Raw genomic sequence first — 22,470 nt, 5'->3', positions numbered from 1 at the left:
TGCATTTAGGTGGGTGGAGGATGTCAGGTGGCATCCACATAAATGCCAGGACCCAATATTTTCTAACAGGGCACTGCACTGTAACAAAATGATCAGTTATTCAAGTGATGGCTGATCGATGTATGTCTATATCTGTTTTTTGATACTGCGTGGTGAAGACTGGAATGGTTGCCTTGAAGGTTAGAAAAACAGTCACATGATATGTAGTCAAGGGCATCTACATATAGAGGAGCTCTGGCTTTAAGTCACATCTTTATTCAAATGAACTAGCCAATCTAACATACAACCAGCAGACAATTTAAAAAAAAGATTCCAGAATGAATAAACAGAACAGCCCTCAATTTTCACGCAATACTACATTTCCTTCAACTTCAAATAAATTGTGGAGAAATTTGTCGCTTGATCCCAAATGAGTGCACAATCTAACTTTATGAACCTGGAAACAAAAGACAACACACTCTATCCATCTGAAAAAGAATAAAGTTTGTGTTTTTACAGTTCATCCAAAGCAAGTGAAAAGAAAAAAAAAATACATACCTAGCTTTAATCACTAAATAATCTGTTAAAATTTACTGGCACAGATTAGTTGGGCAATGCAGGAAAGATGCAACTTTAGTGAGATCAAATCATTTATATGCATCAACCATGCGTGCGACATTAAGTGGAGTATTCCAACAGATTTTTGACAGACATGAGGAAAGCTAGCTAGATGTCTGGTACTGAGGCCCCGACATCATTAAGGTTTCCTGTGCCTTGGCAGAAAGTTAAAATATATTATGATACAACTTATTTGAGTGGGCGTCTGTTGGGAGAGGGGCCATCTCAGTATTCATCTCCTGGTGCCTCCACCTTGTAGCCATTTTCACTGGAGCCATAGCCATCGGCCGATGGCACTGACTGCTGGTCCATCATCATCCCATCCTGACTATACTCCTCCATGTGTGGCGGCGCTCCTTCATCCTCATTGCCCATGTCATCTTGGGGGCCCATGTCATCTCGTAGGGAGCCGTGGCGCTCTTCTCTACGGTCCCCCCTGTCTCTCTCCCCCCGCTCCCTCTTGTGCTCCCTGTCTCTGTCCCGGTCTCCCCTGCGTCTATCTCTGTCCCTGTGACTACGCCTGCGGTCCCTGTCCCTTTCTCTGTCCCTGTCTCTACGCTCCTCCATGCCCTCACCCACTTCTCCTTCATGTTCCTCCAGCATCCGCTCCCCACCCTCGGGGGCGGCGTCTCCCTGGCTGACCTCCTCCCCATCCAGCCCCTTGCCTCTCTCCCTGTCTCTCTTGCGATCCCGGCTCCTGCTCCTTCTCTTCCGTTCTCGACTCCTCTCCCTACTTCTGCTGTCTCCTGCTGCTCCCCCACGGTCCCTCTCCCGCTCTCGACGGCGGCTACTACTGCTGCTGTCCTCCCCTCCAATCTGTCTGTCTCTCTCCCTCTCTCGCTCCCGGGAACGGGTACGTCGACGCCGTTCGCGGGATCGGGACCTTCTGCGGTCTCTGTCCTTGTCCCGGTCGCGCTCCCGGCTGCGCTCCCTCCGCTCTCCACGGTCCCGATCACTATGAGCAGTCAAAACAAAGTGAAGACTGTTATACTCAGTAGTACTCAATAACATACCAAACAATGCATCTCTGAAAGTACTCACCCCCCCAAGGGACGATCATCATATCGTGATGCATCATCTCGGCCAGAGTGCTTAATGTTTACGTCAGCTCCACCTCTCCTAGTGCCACCCAATCCGCCACCTAGTTATGAACAACAAGCGAAACATAAGATCAAGTCAAATTACGTTTAGTTTGGACTTCCAGACTACACTTGTTACTAAAGCAATCAGGCTGTGTTCAGAAAGAGCACTGCAAACATCACTATGTCAAAAAACACATAAGGCTTTTTTGGTGTGGTTGCATAGCTACAGTTAATATAAATAAACCCAGATCAGAAACATAGACAGTGGGTATGAACCAGGGATGGCCATGAGTACAAGAGAACTTAATATGGACATCAAACCTGTTCAACATATACAGGGTGCCCACACATTTTCACAAACAAAGTATCAAAAACTTTCCATAATATTTTTTTTTCCAATTGCTCTATGTTTTTCCGTAACATCATCCAATTCAGCTCTATTTAAACATAATTTTAGCAAGGTGGCATACATGAAGGGAGAGACAGAACGCAGGGAGAAAATGAAAGCATGTACATGATGGTAAACATAACGTCACACATCACTTTACATCATTACATGCCCATTCTTACATTAGATTTTTGTTATGAGTGCTCTATGATAGTTTGATATGAATAGAGATGTACCGATACCACTTTTTCCTTCCCCATACTGATTCCAATCCCTGAACCTTGGCTATCTGCCGATCCCGAGTACCGATCTGATACCAGCGTGTAAACTAAAAATTGATGGGATATGAATTGTTTTATGTCTCAACTCCTAAAACTCTATGTAAAATATTAAGAAATAAATACGTAGTATATAGTAGAATGAATGCCATAAAACTTTTTTTTATTATCATCAAGTGTTGACACAGATCAAGACACAGATTAAAGTGCAGCCACACAATTTGGTAAAAAAAGACATTTTAAAGGCTACAGTAGAATGTAGGGCTGCACAATATTGAGATAAACTGACATTGCAATTTTTTTTTTTGCAATATATATTGCGATATTAAAAAATACAAGAATTTTCACCAGACTTAAAGAAAATTAAAAAATAGTGGTGGGACTTTTACTCACCACAACTGCAGAGGCTACCAGCTTCATTTGAAACAGACTACATTATAAACAGGCCGTTATTTATTATTTCCTCTGTATCTTTTTATTTTTACTTTTTAGCCGCTCCTGTTGTCTTTATAAAGTTAACACATCGTGCCATCGTTTCAAACTCAATACTTCCTAAACTTGTTTCAAATTAAAAGCCCCTTATAACCTCGGCTGAGAGAATCCCTCCATTTTCTAAAAAGGCTTTTATTGTGAAACATTTGTAGGAACTTGTGGAGAAATCCGTGACTTTTTTGTTTACGTACGGTACTTCAAATGTAGCTCCTGCCGTCTGCTGGCGCTTTTTAGGTGACAATAATTCAGCTGGCACATGAACAGACACAGTGACTGAAATAATAGTAAAAGTAATAAAAACAGGACAAGAATAACCCGGTGACATCACACACGTCGTGAAAGATGACCGGGGATAATTAGTGTGGACCATCGTGTAGTGTGTCACGTCTGTCGGCCAAGTCATGGCACGATTTTATGACTCCACAATTATGTAATGCGACAGTGACTTTCAGAACGGGCAGAAAAGTAGTGTAGTGTGTACCAGGCATAAATCCTCCTTTACCGTTTCTCCATCTTGCATGTCGCTCATTTTCAGTGTGTGACTGCAGCGTGTGCTTGAGAGGGGGAGGGGCTGCTGTTGTCAGAGAGGGAGAGGGAGAGAGAGGCGAGCGGAGCAACGAGCGGAGCTTCAGAGTTGCATTTCTGAAGCAAAACAAAAAGTTTCCATGTTCTAAAAAAAGAGAACATTGCATGTCCTGCGATGTGACTATCACGCATGCGCATATCATGATGGCAATGTTCAAACGATAGCGTGTGTATGTGAATGACGTGAGGCATTACGTGGTATCGGATTGGTCACGGGCTGTACTCGCTGATGCCCGATGCCGCATTTTAGGCAGTATCGCAGGCATTTCCGATACTGGTATCGGTACAACTCTAAATATGAATCGTACTATATGGAAGTGAAAATGCCCATCCCTATTATTAATGCTTTGAGCCAGGATTTTACAACACCAAGACAGTAAATATTTTTGTTTATCCATCTCAACACTTACTGGAAGGAGGCTGTGAATACTAATCATGTGGAAGGTGTCTCAAAGAAAAAAACATCAGTTGCCTTATAGTGATGAGTATTCATATAGACCATAGTGTTTCCCCTGAAATTTTATAGGCCTTGTGGGCCACCGGCCAACAGGAGTCCCGCCAGGCCAAAAAAGAACTTTTTTTAAATGCCCAAATTAATGCTTAATATTCATTTATTCAGAAATCAGTGATTTGCCTTTGTGGGACCTCTGTGTGGCACTGTCCTGAAACCTAATTTATGTGCTCTTGTTTCAGTTCAGTTCATTGTGAGAGTCTTTACTGCATTTTGTGTAATTTACGGGCTCCTCCCCATTTCAACAAGGGTGGGGCTTCACCCATCCACAAACATGCCTAGTAGTGGAGTACAGGAGAAGAGACAGGTGAGTGAACATTACTCAAGTCGACAACTTGCTACATTACGAGCAATAAAAGCAAGTCTGTGTGATTTACACCCCTCATGAGCCTATCCAGCACTACAAAGCAATCAACCAAGGGGGAAACACTGAATCTCAACACAAAAGACAAAGCAGGTACCACAGGCTCATGGTTCAGGCTGCGTTCAGCACTGTCTCTTAGTTATGGTTGCGTTTAATATATTTTCTTGGTTGAGGGACTGTTAGTCTTGGGTGAAGACTTGCTTTTTACAGAGCGCTGAAGCTCAACATAAAAAAAAGGAAGCTTACCTAGCCTACGAGGGTGCCATCCTTTCACAGTGCGTCCTCGTTCCACATCCACCAGCACTCTTCTGCCATCAATCTTCTTCCCATCTGCATGCTTGTAGGCAGCTGGAGAAGACGAATGGGGAGAGGGAAGACAGGGGTGAGATGGGAGTACAGTTGCATCAATGTGGCCAAGGAAACAAACAGTGCATTATTATACTGACCAGGAGCAGGTGAGGCCGAGATGGCTGCTCTCTGGGTAAAAGCCGAAGGATAATGGGAGCAGACTTCCTTCCACCCGATGAGTGATTGATAAAGTATGTTACACTTTAAACTGCATCATTTAAATACTCAGCTTCACTTTTTGCCTACATTAAATAGTAGTGTATTGGAGCAATGTAAAGTCATCCAGGTTGTCTTAAGGATAATCATGTGGATTTAACTACTGCTCAGATCAGCCCCTCTGGGATGTTGTGATCACAACAATTAATGCAAACTCTGCAAATCCCTGTGAATTCTGCGTGACCTTGCAATTTGTCCAAATACAGAACGTTTACCAAAAATGTGTCTTTTTAAAATGGGTAAAATCTCATTTCATTGAGGAGTTGCGTGCAGCACATCTATTTGTTTAACCCCTCTTTTCCCAGCTTTCCCTCTCGATTCATCATAAGACTACCGCTGTGGGAGTAAGAGCTCTTCGCCAAGGACAGAGTCAAGGCTTAGACAGACCTTCTGCATTTAACATCCACTTGGTCATGCAGACGCGGTTCTATTCAAAGTACACTCTGTCCACTTCAGCCCCAGGCAGTAAATGGGAGGGCCAGGTGTGAAAGTGAAACTAAACAATGCTGTTGGGCCAGGAGTGAAGGTCAAGTCAAATATCACATTTAAAACTAATGTGTGAGGCACCTGCGGCAGGGTCAAAAGCAGTGTTTTAGACTGAACTGGAGTGAGGAGCATGCGCAGTCAACGCGCTTGCTAAGCCTACAGTCCGTTTGGTCACAAAAATGCGCTGCACATTCACATGCGCACACATGGGAGGATGATGACATTTAAATCACACTAACCAAATCACTCACTCACACACACTCACACACTCACACCTAGAGGGAGAAGAAAGAGAGCAGGTCACGGAGATGGCCCTTACACACTGCTTTGATTGTCAGCAATCAGCTGTTGCTGATCGCCCCCTCGCCATGATGGCCAGAAAACATGCTGTCACAGTGAAGCTGACCTTTTAGGCATTTGTGTAATTTTTTTTGTGAAGTCACAGTGACCTCTGACAATCATAATCTAATCAGATTATTGTTTAGTCCAAGTAGACATTGGTGCCAAATTTGAAAAATTTCCCTCGAGGGTTTCTTCACATGCTGCACGTTCCCAAGAACAAGACGGACAGACAACACAAAACCATAATGCCTCAGTCCATGGCTATTGCTGGCATGGCGGCAATAACATCTATGAACACGTCAACATGAATCGTATTCTTTTTTTTTTTAGAAAAGCTACTATGAAATGAGACATCAGGCTTCAACAATCCCCAAAACAGCTCACGAAATCCTAGAGGGACTGTCATATTTTCATAAAGTCTCTCACACAGGTTTGACTTTAACAAATTTTAACACCTTGAACTACAGATCATGTGGCATACCGTTATAAATCACCTTTTCATTATACATTTATTATTTGCATTTGTATATTTTTTACGCACTGTGCTAAGACAGTTGACAGTGTGGTTACACCTGCGACAACTAAGAATTTTTCTTACAGGTGAACTGTAACTTCTTTGACAATCTCAAAATTCTATCATTGCAGTAAAGCACACTCTGAATAACTGAAATCTATGCAGGACTGAAATCTATGGACTGAAAGTCCAGGCGATTGATTTTGACCTTTATTATTTAAATTCACAACTGTGCCCATAATAGCATCATACTGGTCAGGTAAATCAAATGTATCTTGCACTATTCACAGTATAGGATATGCAAACAAATAATATTCTGGCCATAGAATGTTTTGTGACAGCAGCTTCAATCTGCTGGAACCTTTTACAAGCTTTGTGAGGTCAACATGATGGAAGCAGCCAACAATGAAGGAGCTTTCATCAACCAGGGGTCTCCAGCATGTGACATAGCTTATTTCCTACCTCATGTACATTCAGACTTTATCCTACACTTTATCCCACCACACAATAGTCTTTTGATCCATCTTGAATGATGGAAGTGGACTTGGCAAGATCCAGGTGGCTCATCCTGGCTGCTACACTGGACTGATGAAGTGATGATCCCTGAGGGTAAAACTCTTAGGTCCAAGAAGAGGGCCTTACCAAAACCCACCAGTTATAGCATGGAGTCTGAGGGCCTTACCCAATCCTCACATTAACATTCTGAGGGTCTTACCAAACTCCCTCACTCATGTGCCTTATGACAGTCTCTGCACCAGTCTTAGGGTCTTACCAAAATCCTCCAGCACCAGAACACACATACCATCACAACACTACTACCGGGGGCCTTACCAGAACCCCTTCATTCGCTGTGTTTACTTAGGATAACAACATCCCATCCAAATGATAGGGCCTTACCAAACCCCCACCAGTCCTACCAAAACTCACAAACTGGGAGAAGAAAAAAAAAAAAAAAAAAACTGTAAATAAAAAATAAAATATGAAATAAAAAGAAATAAAAAAAAGCAGGGCCACCATTCTTACAGAAGTTGCCTTACCACAACCCCAAACAACTAATGAGAAAAAAAAATCTTTTTTTTTCTTCCCCCACTTAGAATTCGATGAAGTCATGTTCGCTGATACGTCTTCGATAAAAAGTGGCTAGAAATATCAATAGTCCAGTGTCTAAACTTATTAACTTAATGTCATAAACTGAAACTGTAGGAATTCTCTCTTTAAAAAACCTTGACCTTACTTACTATTGTTATGACTTAATCTGCAAGGCTACATTAACTACTATCTACCTTTAGTTATGTAGTGAATAAATAATGTATGAATAGCCCATTCAGCAGAATTAAAGAAAATTTCCCTCATCTGCCATTTTTATTAAAGCCAGCTCAGACCTGTTAGTTTGGACAGTATTATGCATCAACCTCTCAGGTGAGATTTGAACTTTTTAGCAGTAAATGTTATGGCTAACTGTATAAAGATAAGTAGGCCCTACTACCAGCCTTACAAAGTTTTACTCAGAAAATTGGCAGTTTGAGGAAAATGTGTTACAGTATCAAAAGTATGGCAGTTGAGTTAACTGCCAGCTTCCATCATTTACATCTTGCAGTGCCTTTATGATTAGCACTGATATATAGCAGAGCACAAGCCTAACAACATGATGGGGCGATATGATCACTTTCCAATGTTACCATTCACACTGAATCTAGCATTGATGGCGAAAATGGCACTCCTCCTACTCATGTGAAAGTGGGTAGTGCATCTAGTCTGCAGTGTACAGGCCACATGGTGGAACAAAAATAAATAAATAACTGAAGACCAGAAATACTGTTCCTCGGTTATATTCTGCACACCAGTCAAGTTGCAGTTACAGTTAACATCCAAGTCTGTGGAAACATGGATGCTTCACACATATCCTCCCCCCGGCAGCACAGAAGAGCTATACAGTTCAGCTCAGTTTGGAGGTGGACACCCAAGATTAGCGTCACCAATGAAGTATCTGACCAAATGTCTCCCCAGATGTCTCTGTAATCAATTCATCCTATGGTCCAAAAAGATGCAGTGTTTCCCCTACCATTATATTAGAGGGGCGCCCTGCCCCCCCTTAAAGGTCAGGTTAATTTTATTTAATTATATTTTCTAAATAGCGCCAGATCACAACAGAAGTCATTTAAGGTTACCTGTCCTATAGAACAGGTCTCTACCTTGTCCTTTTATTAAACAAACTAAATAGCCTTATGTTATTTATCTTATTTACACGACGGCATGTCATTTCTGTCTCTACATGGTCGCGCCATCTACAATTCTCTTCTGCTCTCTGTTCTGCCTCTATGCGTGTGCACGCCCACGCCCAGCTATGTCATTGCTATTGCTAAGCATGAGCCTTGAGCAACCTGAGGAGGCTTTGACATAAGGGCAGAATCATTGGGAAACACTCTATACACTAGTGGTCAGGGGTGCGTTCAATGGTCAAAGCCTAAGATCCAAGCAGTAGTAATTGCACTGAAAGCTCTTCAGGGCTTGCAAAAAAGATGCTTTACCCATTGAACGTAGCTCCTCTTCCCTATGTAGGAGATGGAGGGTGGAAAGAAATCTTACCCATCATACAAACCCATTATACCAACCATATACTGAGCTGTGGTAGTAGGGTGTAGATGTATCATAACCATCATCATCTGCCAGCCAGCTCTGGCCAATAGCCATCACAGATTGGCGGCTGCAGTGGCAATGAGAACAACACACAGTTAATATACTGTTTAGCCCCACATCCCCCCTCAGTTCACCCCCTGCTTGGACTACATGTTTGCTGTGATTCAGCAACTCTGGTCTTGAAGAGCCGATCACACTAATATCCTAGAATGGTGTCACTGTGTTAGATGGCACCATTCCCTTGTCTAATGAGACAGTACTCCATTATTCACTGTAGGATCACCACCGGCTTAAAATCTCTTGCTAGTGTGGTGAATTGAACTAATCTCACCATGACCAGGGTTGAAGACCACCAATAAAAACAAACAAGCGCAATAGCTAAGTCATACACAACATGGAGTTCCATAGTCGCTGACACATTTCTAGCAAAAAAAACCCACTCAGTGCTTGGTGACCTTGTGCTTACCATTACAGTCCAACCAGGAGAGCTGCTCTTCCACAGAGCTACAACGCCTAACAGTTAAAAGACAATGTGCCCTTTGACAGGAAAAATGTTCAGTTTGACAGGTGAAAGACACAGTTCTACCTCTTGTTCCTCACACTTTTCCCAGGATGCCCCACTGAATCAAGTGGTTCCCCTCCTCAAGCAGACTATTGACTGATGTCAACTGATGACACGCATCAAACACAGACACACATCACACAACCACCACATTTGGATTTCAACATGCAAATTGCAGAACACGTTAAGAGTACTCTGATACCTCTGATTGCATACACATCCACTTTCTCATTAGGTAATAGTCATCCTCCTAAAGTGTGAGAGAATGTTGCCACCCCAGTATCATCACCAAAATATCTATATAGAATTAAGGATAAGGTACCAACTGAAGAACCATCCTGCATGTCACAGAGATCAGTCTTCATGAATATGTGAAGAGAGAAAGAATGAATTTTGGTTTAGTAATCTACATTGGTACTCACAGTGCATGTCGCGCTCATGCTCATATTCAATGAATGCATAGCCCCGTGGCTTTCCCGTCCTCTTGTTGTAGACTATGTAAATCTGGAAAAAACAAGGATGGAGACATTGGTTGACAGTGGAATCATCACAATACAAACAGACCTGCCAAACTTCAATATATTTTCAGGCCACATCAGCTGTGTTTGTATGCATATATCACAGTGTCATGCGATGCAAAGCCACAAACTTGAATCAGACAGTCTGACACATTTAACAAAAAATGAGAAATATGCTTCATACGTGCGCTATTTATTGCAGGTCAGTTATGCTTAACTACTGGGGAACTGCCCATTGGTCCGACAGCCCATTGGTCCGACCATATTAAACCCATTGTTTCGAAGTCCGTTCCGAAATCATCATGATGCCCTGTGGTTAAGGTCTGGTTAGGTTTAGGCACAAAAGGTTAGGAAAAGATCATGGTGTGGGTTAAAATGAAAAAGAAAGTGACAAACACATAAGTTGTGAGCCTGCTTCGCCTCAAGCCTTTCCCAACTGACCCAGAGCCGGTCGCGGCGCACCATCAAGGCAGAAATACGCCCGCCGGGAGCCGTTCAGCACCGTGGACCGTCGGACTAATGGGATGTTGGACCAATGGGGTGTCGGACCAATGACGTGGACCCAACTACTGCTAGTTATACTATTTATTGCAAGTCAGCTACACAGACACTATGCTACACTGAACAGTTATTTTTCCAGTGACTTGCATATTTTTCTCATTTTTACATGGTCATCATTCCTGACCATTTGCAGTGTTTCTTGTAATCCTTTTCCAGCAAAATTGGTGTGTGTACACAGGCTTTTTTTAAACACGGGTAAATTGCTAAAACCAGGCAACAGACTTCTTTCCCATATCAAGTAGAGGAGTATGCCTTTCTATTTTGTTTAACTGGTGTATCATGTTAGCACGGCCACTCTGTGTTTGTTTTCTATCACAAGTTCAAGTTCAAGAATCTTTATTACGTTTAACATTATAAAACTGTGTGTTTTCTGTTTTAAAAATTAACATTACAAACATAGGAACGTACCAAGTAGGCTACACACCCATCTTTTAGTTGGTTACATCTCCAGTGTGATCCCAAGTGCACAGCTGATAATTCAGTGTTTCATATGCATGATGTAACATAAGTGTGTATTCAACAGATTTTGATAGCTGGCCGCTTGTTTGTTGTTGGGACATGGTGTCATTATGTTACATTCTGGTTCGGTCAGGTGTTTGGTTTAATATCAAACCAGTGTGAACATTTTTAAGACCTCCAGGCCCTGTAGGTAGGCAGGGATACAGTACCTGTACTGAGATTATAACCAATAGGGCTTCAGATCATAGAAACAGAGGGTGAAATTAAAGGACTGTACTCTTATTGTAAGCATGTGAACAGATCTATACAAATGAGAAACAGCAGCTAAACTTACCCGTTTGATGGGGCCATAGACCTCAAACTCACGACGAAGCTTGGACTCTGTAGTATCATAGTTCTACAGCAATGACAGAATAAAATTAGACATCAACAAAATAATCCCATTTGCTGTCTCTTCAGACCTGATGTAAGGACACTTGAAACAAATTAATGTGTGATTTTAACATACCACTCGTGCAACAAACAATGTCTTGAAGGCATCTCCTTGTGCATTGGGGTCATTATGAGGGTCCCCTGATATAATGCAAATATGAAAGCAGAATTAGTTAAAACCAGGAAACCATATCCAGTAAAAAGAGCTTGTAGTGTACAGTATGTCACTGTGAAAACTTACATAGCTTGAGTTCTGTCTCCACCACTGCTTGCCTCCTCTCAATTTTCTCTCGCCTCTACAAAAGCAAAACATTTAGCAGGTAAGGGTCAAACCTCAACAACCACTCAGTAAGGGCTCTCTGTAAATGGCAAAGCTCAGGAAAATGCTGGTGCTGGTTTAGAATTACTGTCCCAGTCTGCTGCTAGCATTGTGCACATATTTCGGAAGGTGATGAAATAACAGCACAGAGGCTCCGCAGTCTGATCTAAGATGGCAACTCTTTATTGCCTCCCACAGTGTCAACAGCTTCACTCCTTCCGTTCTTAAATTTCACAATAAAATCCCTACACTACATCACTTCTTACCATTGGGAACTTATTCACATGCTGAGATTGTGGAAATGAGATGTTCAATATATTAAAATAATTGTCTTCACATTTTGCTCTGGCTGCTTCTTTACATTTGTATTCAACAAAATACCTTATTATCTGTATAAAATGTATTAAAAAATTGTATATGTGACACAAAAAAATGCAAATTATTATTTTGGCTAATAAAAAACATGCCTGGAATTTTTTTTTTTTTAATCTACCAGCCCCCTTGGTCAGTGAGTCAAACAGTGAATTTCACACACTGCCTGTAAGTATGAGCACACATGTTGTTTTATGTTCAGCATGTCCAGTTAAATGAATGGTTTAGGATAATATCACACTCATGGTACCTAATTCAATTATATACCCTTTTAGGGTCTACGTCACAATGACTTCAGTCTGTTAGCTCGAGGCAAAACACGACAGTGTTTACTTATTCAAGTAACACTTGCGGTCCCGGAGAGTGAGTGACCTGACATGGCGTGTTCGTGAATTCAGTCTCATGCTCTACACTAAAATGACTCGACCTGTGTTTTCTATCACAGGTTCAAGTTCAAGAATCTTTATTCCGTTTTACATTATAAAACCGTGAGTTTTCTGTTTTAAAAATTAACATTACAAACACAGGAACGTACCAAGATAGATAGATAGCCTTTATTGTCCCATGGGGAAATTTGTTTTCACAATCTGTCACATTTGGATACACAAAACACCGCCAACAAACACCATGCACAAACACCACCAAACATTGAACAACATATGAATACACACACAATGCACACACACCACCAGACACTGAACAACCGACACATATATCACACTCAGGAGGGCTGGGTCCATACAAGGTTATTGGGGGAGGTTAAGGAGGGCTGGGTCCATACAAGGTTATTGGGGGAGGTTATTGAGTGCAGAGATGGCAGACAGGACAAAACTCTTGTTGAAGCGATCCCGTCTCCACCTCAGGGTCCTGTATCTGCGCCCAGACGGCAGCAGTGTGAAGTGTGGGTTGAGAGGGTGATCTGAGTCATTAGTTATTGTTTGTGCGAGACGTGTGACAGCTCGGTGGTTGAGCTCTGTGAGGTTGGGTGTGGGATGGTTTATGATTTTGGATGCGGTGTGTTATTTTTGTTAGTTTGTTCCTGTTAGTGGTGGACAGCATGTTGTAGAAACAGGGGGAACAGTACAGAAGGATGGGTTGAATGACACTGGTGTACAGTAGTGACAGAAGGTGGGGGGCAACAGAGAGGGCACGGAGCTTGCGGATGACATGGAGTCTCTGCTGGGACCTTTTGTGAATGTCGGTGATGTGTTGATCAAATGTCAGTTTATTGACGCTACACACCCATCTTTTAGTTGGTTACATCTCCAGTGTGATCCCGAGTGCACAGCTGATAATTCAATGTTTCGTATACATGATGTAACATAAGTCTGTATTCAATAGATTCAATAGATTTAGACAGTTGGCCGCTTGTTTGCTATTGGGACACAGTGTCACTGTTTCATTGGCCGCGCACATGTGAGTTGTTGACAGTGACGTGTGTGTTGGCTTCGTCGGGTGTACCAAGTGCAGCGCGATGTTGATATATGACAGCAAAAAGACGGGGACCTCGACACTTCAGAGGCACGAAGGCTTGCCATGAAAAGAAAGACAAGAGTCAGCCTTCAGCGTCCACAGTCGTATCCTTAAGAAAAAATGTCGGGTTTAAACCAGGCTCGGGCTGATAATTACAGTTAAAGGGACGAGCCGGGCCCAGACAGAACATGCACAGGCTCGGGCGGGGTCAGGCTGGATTGTTTGGGCCCAATCTAAACTCTGTTGATCGAAGAAACGGAGCATTCTATTTCTATACGCATGAATGAATGAATGGTTAAGTTAATCACACATTCACCACATTCACTTCGCTCTGCTGCTCCCCAGACAGAATGTCCAGAATGTTCCATTATGTGTTAGCACTGAGCCAACAGACTAAAGCGGGATTAATATTTCTGAGTTGAATCAACGTTGTACCAACGTTGTACCAATGGTATAGGCTCTGCGGAGACTTGTACCCTACGCTGCAGCCTGACATGCACATCCCCAGAGACGTAACTGCATGTCACAGCAACACAGACCTGTTTATTTTATAAGCTGGAAACCATTTGCCTCAGTGGAAACAAAGCTTTTACTTGTTTATATTTCATAGATAAAAAATTGTGAAGACAACAATGCCCCCACAAAATAGCATTTTAAATCCTTTGTGTGATTTATCCTGGCTTCACATAAGTAGAAGACTGACTGTTTACCTGCCACACCCCCTCACCGGAGTGTACTTCTTCTACGCCAACAACACCAACTGCTCACAGCACTATTTCCCCCGCCACCACCCCCCACAGGCCCCAGCTATCACTGCCACTTCCACCGGTTATTTTCCCTATAGAGACCATTGCTCTGCCCCGCCGGTTGCGAGCCCGCAGAGGTGGTGTGGACCATGGGATCCTTCGCCCGCTGGCTCGTGTCTCAGCTTCAGCCACTTCAGCCACTGAGGAGCTTACTCTCCGTATTGCCCTGATTAATGCTAGATCGCTAGCAAACAAGACTTTCTTGTTAAAAGACTTTTTCACCTCTCGTGATCTGGATTTTCTGCTCCTGACGGAGACTTGGCTTCAGGCTGGTGAGTGTACACCGTTCTCTGAACTCCTTCCTCCTGACTGCTTATTTCTCAGTTCCCCTCGGACCACCGGCAGAGGTGGAGGTCTAGCCTCTGTGTTCAAATCCAGCTTTGAATGTCGTCAAATTCTATTTGACAATTATTCCAGTTTTGAGCTGCAACTGTTTGAGCTAAACCTGTCCCCTCCTGTCATGTTTGCAGTTGTATATCGTCCTCCTAAATTTAATAAGGACTTTATTAATGACTTTGCCGATTTTCTATCAGAGGTTACTGTGAAGTATGACCACTTTTTAATTTCTGGCGATTTTAATGTCCATGTGTGTTGTGAATCCAGACCTCTGGTCAGTGATTTTTCAAACCTCATCGCTTCTTTTAATCTCATTCAGTCTGTGACCAGCCCGACTCATGAGAAGGGTCACACCTTAGATCTTGTGCTATCACATGGGTTATCTGTGAGTGTAAATGAGATATGTGAAACAGCATGTATTTCTGACCATCTGCCTGTTTTATTTACCGTTTCAATCCCCTGTTCGCGGACTGTAACCCGTGCTCCCTCACGCCGCCTGCGCATGTTGAACCCTCAAACTGCATCACAATTCTCTGCCATGTATGCCGACGTAAACATGTTTAGCACTCCGGATGTCAATCATGGTCTTAATGCCGAAGAGCTTTTAAGTGTTTTTAATTTTACATGCACTGATATCCTGGACTCTGTTGCCCCTTTCAGATTTAAGCGCTCTAAAGCATTTTTTGAGCCATGGTTAAATGACTCCACACGTTCTCTCAGACGTTCATGTCGGCGTGCTGAGAGGAAGTGGAAAAAAGATAAGCTCCACGTCTCCAAAGAAGCTTTACGTGAATGTTTATCAGCCTACCAGCGAGTCGTTAAAGCTGCCAAAATGGAGTATATATCAAATATTGTCTCCAATAACAGTCATAAGCCCCAGGTTCTGTTCAGCATTTTTAACTCCCTTGTAAACCCGTGCGATAACTCTCCAGTCGTGCCATCGCCCACTCTCTGTGAGAGCTTTCTTAAATTTTTTATTGAAAAAATTTCTGCCCTTAGGCCAGTTGCTTCCACTCTCACTGCCCCTGGTCCTGACCCCACTGTGCCTCCTTTACCTGCTGTCTTTGACCAGTTTGAGCCAGTATCTCTCTCCTCACTATCAGATATAGTTAAGCATCTGCGGCCGACTAACTGTCCCTCTGACAGCATTCCCTCTCGCCTCTTCAAAGATGTTTTTGGTACTGTGGGGTCCACTGTTCTTGCTGTCATAAATACCTGCCTTAGCTCAGGGTGTGTTCCAGCTGCTCTCAAACATGCTGTAGTGCAGCCCCTTATAAAAAAGAAAAACCTGGACCCCTCTCTCCTGTCAAACTACAGACCAATCTCCAAATTACCATTTTTGTCCAAGGTTTTGGAGAAAGTGGTCTTTACTCAGCTGCAATCATTCCTAGTGGCCCATGACATGTATGAAAAGTTCCAGTCTGGCTTTAAACCACATCACAGCACTGAAACAGCACTTTTGAGGGTTTTTAACGATCTTTTGTCAACTGTTGATTCATGTAACTCTGCTGTTCTGGTGCTGCTTGACCTGTCAGCAGCCTTTGATACCGTAGATCATAGGATCCTCCTGTCTCGCCTGGAACAGTGGGTGGGTATCACAGGTACTGCCCTTCTATGGTTTCAGTCCTACCTCACTGATCGGAGCTTCTCAGTTAACTTAGGGGAATTCAACTCAGCTACGGCTCCTCTCACCTGCGGTGTCCCCCAAGGCTCCATTTTGGGCCCCATCCTCTTCTTGCTGTACATGCTGCCATTAGGGTTGATTTTTAAGAAACACAACATACCTTTTCACTGTTTTGCAGATGATGTACAGATCTATCTGCCCCTTAAATCCATTAGCAAGGATTCTGTACAGCCACTGCTAGAATGTTTAAAAGATGTCAAATCCTGGATGGACAGTAACTTTTTAAATCTCAATGAGGATAAAACAGAGATCATTATGTTTGGATGTGACCCCTCCGATTACTCTGCTGATTTTCTGGGCCCCTTCACTCCTAACATCCGTTCCTCTGTTAAAAATCTCGGTGTGACCTTTGACAGTGCTTTTAAATTCGATAAACAAGTTAGATCAGTAATACAAACCAGCTTTTATCAACTCAGGCTTTTAGCTAAAGTAAAGGGCTATCTCTCCCCCCAGAATCTAGAGAGGGTAATCCATGCTTTTATAACCTCACGTCTGGACTACTGTAACTCGCTTTATGTCGGTATTGACCAGTCACTGCTACACCGTCTACAGCTTGTCCAGAACGCAGCAGCCCGCCTCCTCACTGGAAAGCGTAAACACGATCACATCACACCAATCTTGGCCTCGCTCCACTGGCTTCCAGTGCGTTTTAGAATTGATTTTAAGATTTTATTGATTGTTTTTAAAGCCCTAAATGGGCTGGCACCCCCTTATTTAACCGAACTCCTGCACTTTCATGCTCCCTCCAGAGCCTTGAGATCAGCCAGTCAGCTATTACTGGCTACTCCTAGGACTAGGCTGAAGACCAGAGGCGACAGAGCCTTTGGGGCGGCTGCCCCTAGGCTCTGGAATAGCCTGCCCCTGCACATTAGGTCTGCCCAGACCCTAGAGGTTTTTAAGTCTTTTCTTAAAACCCACTTCTTCTCTCAGGCTTTTAACTCAGGTTGAGCTGGACACCCAAACATTTTAGCTTATTTTGATCTTATTTTATAACTCTTGTATTTTATTTTATTGTATTGTATTTTATGTATCTTATGGTTATTATTGTGGTGTACTATTAGGTACCTAATTGTATTTGCTTGTTTATTTCTATTGACCTGTTCAGCACTTTGGTCAACCTTGGTTGTTTAAATGTGCTTTATAAAAAAAGTTTGAGTTGAGTTGAGTTGAGTTGAGAAGAGAAGTCTGCTAGCCCCTAGGCTAATTTATAAAACGTAAGCTGTTATAGGCCTATGTTAATAACATTAGCATATGTATATGTGGGGAAAACCTGTCTAGTATAACACAGTTGTTTTGTTGATGAACCCTGTGAGTTGTACTGGGGCTGAATTTTGTAACTTCACCTTTGTTAAATGTTGCTGTTGTCCCCAGGTACATATAAATAGAGGACGTAAAATGTAAAATGCCATAGGCTTTTGCTAATAATGTTAGCACATTGTATTTATGAGGAAAATGTGTCCAGTAAAAGACAAGTGTTTGTCTGTGTATTCTACAAGTTATACTGTAGCCAATTTGTGTACTTGTGTTTGAGCCTGTCGCTATTAAGCCATGTTTAATGTGTTTTAGGTGTATTTTGAATTAGTCAAACTTTACAGCACATCACAGAAACCCCATTGCCAACTAGTGTTTTGGAGGTGCAGGGTGACAGACACACTGCCACGTAAGTAGAAATGCTAACAACAGCGTAGACCACCAAGATGGGCTCTCTGTAGAGCCATTGCACAACTATAAATCCGCTTTAAGCTTTCCACTAAGAATAAGGTTTATTACCAAGTCAGTTTTCACTTACAACGAAATCAGCCTTGGTGTTTGGTGCATACAATATACATATAGTAAACATATTAAGGAGGAAATAAAATTAAAGGCAAAGAACTGCAACAGTCAGGAACATAAATATAGTATGGAAAAATTACAATAAAACATGAAAAAGATACTATAAAAATATTACAATGTCACAAATATTTACTATATAGCTCTTTCAGCTGTTGTGTTTGAGGAGTAATTTCAGCATTGTGCTATGTAGTTGATTGAATATGCTTTGTTTTTTAACATTAATGTGTAGTTCTAAGACAAATAAATGCTAGTTCCGTTATTATTTAAGAACACCACACGAGAGCAGGATTGGGACAGAACAGGATTTTTTTTGTGGAGTGGGATGGGACAGGAGTGAAAATCTACCTATGAAGGATGTGCACATGCTCAAAGGGGTCTGGTGGGAGGGGCTTAGGACAGAGGGGGAGAGCTGCAGGGAAAAGGTGTCTTTTCCAGATTTCTTCCTACCCCAGCTTTTAAATCTGAAAACAAATGCTGGCTATGAGTGAGCACTTAAATTATGTCAAAGCCAAAAGTGGTAACGCTAAATTATTGTTTCTGTCCCACAAAGGGATGCCATAACTGATTTCAGACTTGTTTTAAGAGAGAATAATATTCAATAAGTAGCTCCTTCATCCAAGTGTTTGCTGACCATGATCAATCCAAGCGTCTATTCATACACTGTCAGTGAAACTACAATTTGACCATGCTACAACATATAGTTATACAACAGCCAAGGATTTGTTTTATATTAAATGTTCAGGGTGTAGGATTTAGGGGGATATATTGGCACAAATGGAATACAATACCATTTTGTGTTTTCTTTAGGGTATAATCATCTGAAAATAAGAGCTGTTTTGTTCTAATTACCATAAAATGAACCTTTTGTATCTACGTAGGGAGCTGGGGCCTCATTTATAAAAGAGTGCTTAGGATTCATACTAAAAGTTGACGTGCGCCCAAAAGCTGAAAATGGCGTGGGCCAAAAAATAATCTGATTTATAAAACCGTGCGCACGCACACTTGCACGCAATGTTCTCTTTATAAATCACAGACCTCCTGGAGTTGTGCGCACCCAGATCCGCCTCATATTCCGCCCTCTACACAGTTCAACCATAAATGGTCATGCAAATCACCTCATGAATGCGATCTGCATACAATAAGCCGGCATGCGAGTGTTCTCTCGTTGTGAGTCACGGCAACAGGTGTGAGAAATGAACCAAAAAATGGAATTTGTCCGAGACTGAGCTAGAGACCCTTTAACGGGAGGTGGAGGACTGAAGAAAGATTTTATTTGGTGGCCACAGCAGCGGGATCACTAATAAAAGAAAGCGAAAAAAAAGTGGCAACACATCAGCGCTGCTGATGCTGTCAGCTGTATCTGTGGGACTGCACGGACAGTGACAGAGAAAAAAAAAAAGTGGTCTGATCTAAAGGTACACCAAATATTTCTACTCCTTTACCAACATGTAGTTAATGTGTTGCTTTTAAATTTGAGGATGTTTGACATTGATGTGCGACATAAAGAATCACATTTATTAAAGGTGGAGGCAAAAAGGAGTATGTGCCAGTGCCATCTTGCGCAATTACGCACGAGGGTCACCGCAGTATTTATATGTTTATGGCAATTAGTCTGATCAGACACCCGGCCTGAATTACAGCATGAACCAGTGGTATCCCTGTCCCAAAATACAACGTGTAATTTGAAATACAATTCAAAGATGAGAGTGTAATAGGCGAACATGTTTCTTCATGCCGGTTTTGTCATGAACAGCAAATGTCTAAGTAGGGTTGATGAAATGAGTGTAACGGTTGTGCTTCATGGCTGTATTTCGAGACATGATAAATGCACTGGAAATACTTAGCTAAATAAATAAATATATTCCATGCAGTCGCACCGTCCTCTCCCCCTCCTGCGCTCACAGAGTGGACAATGAGACGTTAGAGGCAGTGCGGATTAAATACGTATTTAGAAAGAATTTCAATTCAGGATTTGAGTTGAATTTTACAACGTTTTTATGAAACAATTATCACTCACTCCAAGCGCAAAATAAGGCTGCTGGATTTAATTTCAATGATAACGTGGATCTAAGGTGGATATAGTGTGACATTAAATTTGTGTGAGACGTCAATAAAAATCTGACTCCACTTCTCTACCTTGCCGTCGTCTCTGAGTCATGCGTGCGCACATTTTGGAGACACTGGGAAGTCCCAGTGTCTCCAAAATGTGCGCACGCATGACTCAGAGTTTGCTTACAGGTGCGCACATTCTCCCACCAAGTTTATTTTTATAAATCACAACCTTTGCGTGGGAAGTGGCGTACGCCACTTTCAAGCCCCGTTTTGTGCGTAAGAAAGCTTTATAAATGAGGCCCCAGGTCTCTATTTATGGATATTGCCATATTGCACCACCATGTTTAAGTTATCAGACAAAACATCAGCAGTCACTGTGCAAGCAGGCCATCTATGACATGCCAGACACAGTAGGAGACAGAGATTTGTAATGTGATAATGCCTTATGCAGTGTTTTTACCTGTTTTAATCACCTGGTCCATTTGTTTTGGGGAGACCTCTGTGGATAATTCAGCTCCCTGAAAAGAATGTCTTAAGTGGCCATTGTTTACATTTGCAATCCGCACAGCAAGCTGCCACTAAAATCCCCATAAATCTTACACACTGGCCCTTCAAGTGACTTCTGTTGTGTTCTGTTTTTGTCTCATTTTGAATACAGCACCAGGCACAGTCTTATAGGGAGTCAAATACAAAGGCTCGTGTAGCAGCCCAAATCAGAACTAGCATCTTCACAGATGGAAGAGAGGAGTCTTAAAATGCCCTTTTTAAGCACATGTCAAGGTCCTTCATTTCATCTCACCTTTCTCTCCAGACGCTCCTCCCTAGTCTCGGCTCTTGTTGGTGGAGGAGCATCTCTAGGATCCTGATCACAAAAGGAAAGATTAATTCAGAAAACATGGGAAATGTGGCACAGAGGAAGAAATGTTAACATAAATGAAAGCAAACAAATATTACAGAAGGTTTAATATTCACCTCGAAATGCCTGATGAACGGAGCAATGCCACTGTAAGGTTGGTTGTGATGTTTCTCGTGGGGCAACTTCTCCAGCTGAGGCAGGAAGGGTATCGGGTCCCGCGGTGCAAAGAGGGCCAGCAAATTCGGGGGTAAAAACTGCGTCATCTTTCACCTGAATTACCAATATCACGTACAAGTGTTACTATAACAAATATCTGACATGCTGCAAAAATCTACTAGTAATGCTTAAAAGCAAGCCAACACCAAGAGTGGAAGCTCCCAAGACAGTTAACGTTAGCTTGATGTGCCAAATGTTTGTCTTCATTAAAACGACTTCCCCACTAGCATGTCCCCACTTTGCACACGTTTAGTAACTTGACCAAACATAATTCTTTAATGTTATATACAAACAGTGTGACCGCTACAATAATAACAATTATAATAATAAAATTTGCTAACCGTTATCACTCCAGCTATAATCTCTACAGTGCAGCGTTGAGACTTTAGTGGAGCTTTTTATATTAGCCATCAAGCTAACAATGCTAACAAGGAGCCTCAGCGGGATTCTTACCTTCTCTCCTTCACCGTTTTCACAAAGTCAGACCATGAACCAAAGCAAGAAGCGCCTCATATACATATAGGTCCCCTGGACCAACTTACTCTCACAGAAGTGGACAAACACTTAGTCAAGGCGGTCTGCTCAACGTGCCCGGGCCGTGCGGAGACAAAACAGTGAAATGTGTGCGACCTGCTGCTTCTGTTCTGAAAAAATAAAATGGCCGGATGCCGTAAAACGACGACAACTGACGTAAACCGCACCGGGGACAATCACTCCTGGGGTACGTCCCAAGGCTGCGGTCGGAAAGGCCCTCCTATCGTCTATTCCTAACCACTTTTCCTTGACCTCGGTGGGAAACGTCACGAGGTCAAGGAAAGATGAGGACTTAGGAAAAGAGAACCGCGGAGCTGAGAGAATCCGACCGCACTTACGCTGGGCTACGTCATCATACGACGGCGGATGTCAGGGACGTAGGTCGACCGCGGTGAAACTACAGTCTAAAGAGCATGGATACCAAGAGGCGAAGCTCAATAGAACGCCCCATAGCAACAGAGTCGCCCATGGTTTCGTCCTACCGCCGCCATTTTGGACTGTCAGCAGACCCGCTTGCATACAAAAACACACAGACAAACTATGCTTACAGTGCTACTCACCTCGTGATAGCTTGGTCACAGCTGCTTTTTCACGTTTTTGTAGAGCAAAATATAGAC

At 42.6% G+C, this 22,470-nt stretch overlaps 1 protein-coding gene across 2 annotated transcripts; it reads right to left on the bottom strand.

Moving 5' to 3' along the window:
* Positions 1–233: 233 nt before the first annotated feature.
* snrnp70 (small nuclear ribonucleoprotein 70 (U1)) lies at positions 234–22,192 on the bottom strand. 2 transcript variants are annotated; one of them, XM_050070273.1, is made up of 10 exons: positions 21,862–22,192; positions 21,220–21,373; positions 21,047–21,109; positions 11,614–11,668; positions 11,449–11,513; positions 11,275–11,337; positions 9,825–9,906; positions 4,544–4,645; positions 1,639–1,738; positions 234–1,552 (listed from the first exon to the last, which is right to left on the bottom strand). In XM_050070273.1, exons 2-10 carry the CDS (start codon positions 21,364–21,366, stop codon positions 823–825), a joined length of 1,407 nt encoding a protein of 468 aa, XP_049926230.1. In that variant the 5' UTR covers positions 21,367–21,373; positions 21,862–22,192; the 3' UTR covers positions 234–822. The 2 variants fall into 2 exon arrangements, with proteins under 2 accessions (XP_049926230.1, XP_049926229.1); XM_050070272.1 differs by having other exon boundaries at positions 21,773–22,190.
* Positions 22,193–22,470: the final 278 nt, after the last annotated feature.

This window comes from Epinephelus moara, chromosome 18, assembly GCF_006386435.1.
Source record: "Epinephelus moara isolate mb chromosome 18, YSFRI_EMoa_1.0, whole genome shotgun sequence".
Taxonomy (NCBI): domain Eukaryota; kingdom Metazoa; phylum Chordata; class Actinopteri; order Perciformes; family Serranidae; genus Epinephelus; species Epinephelus moara.
This window is presented reverse-complemented; position numbering and strand designations above follow the sequence as displayed.

Bases quoted from the DNA above. Each gene is read 5' to 3' on its own strand.
- snrnp70 (XM_050070273.1), bottom strand. From the start codon at position 21,366: ATGACGCAGTTTTTACCCCCGAATTTGCTGGCCCTCTTTGCACCGCGG. The intron at 21,110-21,219 runs GTGAATATTAAA...TTTTGTGATCAG, and splicing joins CGTTCATCAGGCATTTCGAG to GATCCTAGAGATGCTCCTCC. The intron at 4,646-9,824 runs GTGAGTACCAAT...CGTCTTCTCCAG, and splicing joins GCATGAGCGCGACATGCACT to CTGCCTACAAGCATGCAGAT.